General features: G+C 39.9%; 1 protein-coding gene across 1 annotated transcript in view; it reads left to right on the top strand.

Moving 5' to 3' along the window:
• The window catches only part of LOC108769054 (uncharacterized), a gene marked incomplete at its 3' end in the record, with an annotated part of 23,356 nt that extends 19,815 nt beyond the window's left edge, over positions 1-3,541 (top strand). Inside the window, exon 3 of the mRNA XM_018519800.1 lies at positions 3,401-3,541. Coding sequence (XP_018375302.1) covers positions 3,401-3,541 — 141 coding nt within the window. The remainder of the gene's footprint in view (positions 1-3,400) is intronic.
• Between the last annotated feature and the right edge of the window lie 1,278 nt (positions 3,542-4,819).

The following is a 4,819-nucleotide window of genomic DNA, read 5'->3' as shown; positions in this document are numbered from 1 at the left end:
CGCGGACAACATAATTATTGACGGCGTACGATACGCCGGTACCCCCGATCTTTACGAGTTGATTTTCAAGAGAATGCCCGACCATGCCCTCTAAACGGAAGACGATATGCACAAGTACAAGAGCATGCTGTTGATGACGAGCGCGCACAAACACAAGCATCATTCGCAAGGAAAAAGTACTGCGCAGGAAGGGAGACAAGGTGTACGTCAAGTGGCTGAGATTCGATGGATCGCACAATTCATGGATACATAAAAACAATGTGATTTGATACAATTTTGATTCATGTATTTTTTTTTTTATTCTACATATAAAAAATATATATCTACATAAGGATATAAACGTGTGAAATATTTTTTATTATCCCTTCCATCTTCGTTTTGGAGTATAGAGATATAAAATACTTATAAATGTACGATATATGAAATGAAAAATAATAGTAATACATAATAAATGATATTACATAAAACATAATAGTAAGACTTATAAAATACTTATAAATGTATACGATACATGAAATGAAAAATAATAGTAATACATAATAAATGATATTACATATAACGTAGTAGTAAGACTTATATAAAGTACTTATAAATTTACGATACATGTGAAATGAAAAATAATAGTAATACATAATGAATATTATATAAAATATAATAGTAAGACTTATATATAAATGTAAAAACATACATAACGATATTATAATAATACATAATAGTACACTGTATGAAAATAAAAAATAAAAAAATGTAGGAAAACATATACAAAGTACAAATTATGATAATATATAAGAAAATGGTTGAAACACGAATCGAAAATAATAATACATAATAAATGGTACTACATAAAACATAATAGTAATACTTATATAAACGTAAAAAACATACATAAAGTGTAAATTACAATACAATAATAGTAGTACTTAATAGTAACATAAATGTTAATGCATATATTACAAAGGTATCCGTCAGTGTCCCCACGGTAACGTCACCGTCGTGTTCGGTACGACGTATCTTTTGTCGTCGTATGGACTCAGAGCGATTTCCGATTCGGATATCATGTATACCTCATGCAGTTTAGATCGTATACTCGATTGACGACGAGTCATTTCGATCTCTTCGTTCAAGCACCGCGTGTAATCGTTGAACGTTATCGTTCGCCACTACGTTACTCTTTACACCTTTTGCTTTTTTGGTGTCCTTTTTGCCATCTACCCTCACCGCGTACATCTTCGCTCTGAGTCCAACGAATTCGGTCATTATCATACCATTGTTCTCGTCCTTCATAACACCGGGTACTTTTTTATTCGCGAGAGACATACCGTACGCGTTGTCCGCCGGATAATCGCTCGTGACGAATCTAGCGATATCACGTTTCATAGTCTCGTAAATGTTCTCGCATTCTATACGGTAAATGAGACTGTCCGTGTCGGTGTACATGATTTTGCATTTGTCGCGAAACATATACTCGTGGTGAAATTCATACAAGCAGACTTTCGATATATCGAGTATATACATACCCACGTAAATCGGCTTGTTGAACTTCACCTCGAGTTTATGCAGTTCGACGGCGATTAAATTTTCCGCAAAGACGCTGCGGCTGTGAAAATTCGGTTTCGCGATCATTGCCTCCGCGCCGTACCGTCCGTCCCATTTTGTTATTAATTTTACGTCGACGTGATTGCGCACATTCTCCATGGTCTTGCCGAAAACCGCGTTGTTCATTAATTTATACAAATTTTTCTCGAAATCGTTTTTCGCGCGAGTTCTGAAATTTGTATTGAGTTGAATGTACTCGCGAAGCCATGGAGATTGCGCGAATTGTAGCACCCGATGGATCTTTGTTACACGAAGACCATGACGAGTATATTGCTGTAGGTTGCGATAGTGAATGACGTAACGCTGTTTACTGTACAGCGTCGCTAGAAGTTTATCCTCGCGCTTGCCAGGCGGCTTATCGCGCGACGGGCAGAAAGGCAGGTCCGCGTGAACGTCATGGAGATGTTGTGGATACTCGAGATCGACCTCGAGAATATAACCGATGGGCGAATCCAGAGCGATCGCGCTCACGTCAAAGTTCGCAACGTCTTTGACCCATCGAAATTCGGCGTATGGCAATGGTTGACACATCGCCCAACCGTACAAGTTGTTAACGTCGTAGTACATTAAGTACGTCGACGGTTCCGACGGGTCGTACGAACGCATGTACTTGTTATTAGCCTGCGCATATCTGCCGGAACATTGACTGAGGCCACCGCGTATACCGCGCTCGATGAACATGACCATATCAATGTCGGTGAGCAATTCAAATCTTACGCTCGTATGTTTCAGCATGGCATCCCATGTGAAACCTGGTAGTGTATAATAATGCGCGGGATCGAGACCGTAACTCGCGACGCAACTTTCGCGGAAATTTTCGAAAATGTCAGCTAATAACAAGACATCGGTTTTCAAGATCACTGTACTCGCCGAGCGTTCGAATGGAGAATCGCTGCCATATGTTCACGGCGTGAGCGTAATCGCTCTCGGATATTGTATCGCCCGTCAATGAACTGTAAAATGATTCGCACGGTGGTAAGCGCGTGTCCTGCAATTTTTCAACGCAGTCAACGTACTCGTACGGAAAGACACCTTTACGAGTTAGTAATTCAAGCTTTTCGTCTGGCAAAGTTGAAAATTCGGAATGTACAATTTTTAATTTATCTTTGTCGAGATACGACGCCAATTTATCGAGGCTTGCACTTAGAAATTTAAATGAATCAATAAATCTTAATTTTACACAATTTTTCTGAAAATGATTTGTATTTTTATCTTTGGTGCTATCGACATGTTTAGTGAATGATATTGTCACGTCCTATATTCCACAATTCTCGTAATTAGAGTGGAGAGGGAATATGAGTGATCAAATTCGTTTTGGCAGCTACTGTCACCAGGAATTATTGAAAATTCCGGTACAGAGGAAGTGGTAGAGCGGTTGATTAAACTAGTGTTCCATTATCCATAGACGTTATGTTGGTAAACCGGTAATCTACGTACGTTATCTCAGGCGGCTCTGGTGATAAGTCGGTAACGTATCCGCGGTAGTTACACTGATGAGTCGATAATGTTATCTTCAGTGACTCCGTCGTTAGTTATCTGAATGCGTGTCTGTGTAATGCATACGATCGTAGATTCCGAGGAATAGTAAGGCCGGTCGCTCGACAACCGCAAGTACTCTATGAAATCACTATGCGCATGGAGACATATTACACAGGATACTAAAGGGTGAAAGTCTACAGTGATAATTCCACACGAAGCGCACTCAGTGAGATGGCCGAGACCTCCGTATACTAAATAATGGCGAATGACTATATCGTAATGAACTTGATCGTGTTCCGATTTGGCGCGAAAACACTCTGAACAGATATCTACGTTATTTACCCGATGCCGGTAAAAGGTTGCGCGGCAGCCCGACACACTGTCCAACCAATGCTGATAAGGTAGGATTTGATTATGTCGATTGTTGGATCCTCGATTTGAATAAGAATGTGGCGGACACATGGAGGTAAGTTCGGATTTACAGGTGTTTGACCTCGTTTAACGCGATAATAATGGATTTACAACATCCCGATGTTACGTAATTATAATAATTAATATATTGGTTTAACGCTTCTGTGCATGCAGGACAGAGAGTGTCAAATCGAACGGTTTCTAATGCTGTATTGCACAGCCGGCAATAGTAATTAATCTGATCGGCTCCTAGTTGCAAGGAATGACGCGTGTTACAGCCAATCTGGGTTCGAGACGAGCTATTAGTATTCTCAAAACACCGTTGGCATATAACGTTATCGTTGACGTAGAAGTAAGTGGTCATGCAGCAATGGACGTTTCGCGATTCAGTCGGAGAATGTGCGCCTTCCGACGATAACTCGTTAATAACAGTTTCACGTGTGGTCGACATGCAAGGCGATTGTGGCAAGCTTCCCTAATGAGGAAGATTCAACCCGCGGGAGTGTAATTCAACTCTCAGGGCAGAAATCTAGTCAAGAGGGATAGCGTCGATTAACGGATAATGAGGCAGTTTAAACGTGCGAACGCACACCAAGTGTAACTCAACTTGATGTTCTCACCACGTTACAACTACCACTCGTCTGGTTATCGACAATTTACAGTGTAATGATGACTGTGAATGTCGATTGAAAGTAGCCACGTGAATTAAGGTGTAATTCAACTTTAATTCGTAGAGCTGTATTCAAAGGCAATTCTCTGATTATAAGACATCTAGACCTTCAGGCAACTGCTGCGTACGCAGTGTAATTCAACTACGCAGCACTTGGTTGCTTGAATGAATTTGGTAATCTAATGATCAGTAGTCGATTTGGAAATAGTATTATATTATGTCCTACCTTTCGTTGCTGATTGGTAACGATATCGTTGATATAGATCACCGTCAGTACGCTCAGCTTGGAGTAAAGTGTGGAAAGCTTCCTTCCTGTCCTTCTCGTCCTTCGTGAATGTTGCGAAGAGCAGTATGAAGATTTTAATTATGAAGATTTTAGCGCGAATCGAATTGTACTTAGTTAATAGTTTAAGGAAGGGTGAATGTAAATAAACACTGACTCTATTAAATAATAATATACTTATAATTGCTTATTCTGTACGTTACAATAGTATACGCCTTTACTCGACTTGGAATTATAGATATAGTAGAATGGAGTTTGACGCGAATCGAAATACGCGGGATACGAAGAGTAATGTCGCACTGACGCTTATGTCGCTTAGTAGCTTATACCTTCTCGTAACTCTTAGTAACTTGTATCTTGTATCACTGAGGATGCCTAAA

The sequence above is a fragment of the Trachymyrmex cornetzi genome, unplaced genomic scaffold (assembly GCF_001594075.2).
Source record: "Trachymyrmex cornetzi isolate Tcor2-1 unplaced genomic scaffold, Tcor1.1 scaffold846, whole genome shotgun sequence".
Classification (NCBI taxonomy): Eukaryota; Metazoa; Arthropoda; class Insecta; order Hymenoptera; family Formicidae; genus Trachymyrmex; species Trachymyrmex cornetzi.
This window is presented reverse-complemented; position numbering and strand designations above follow the sequence as displayed.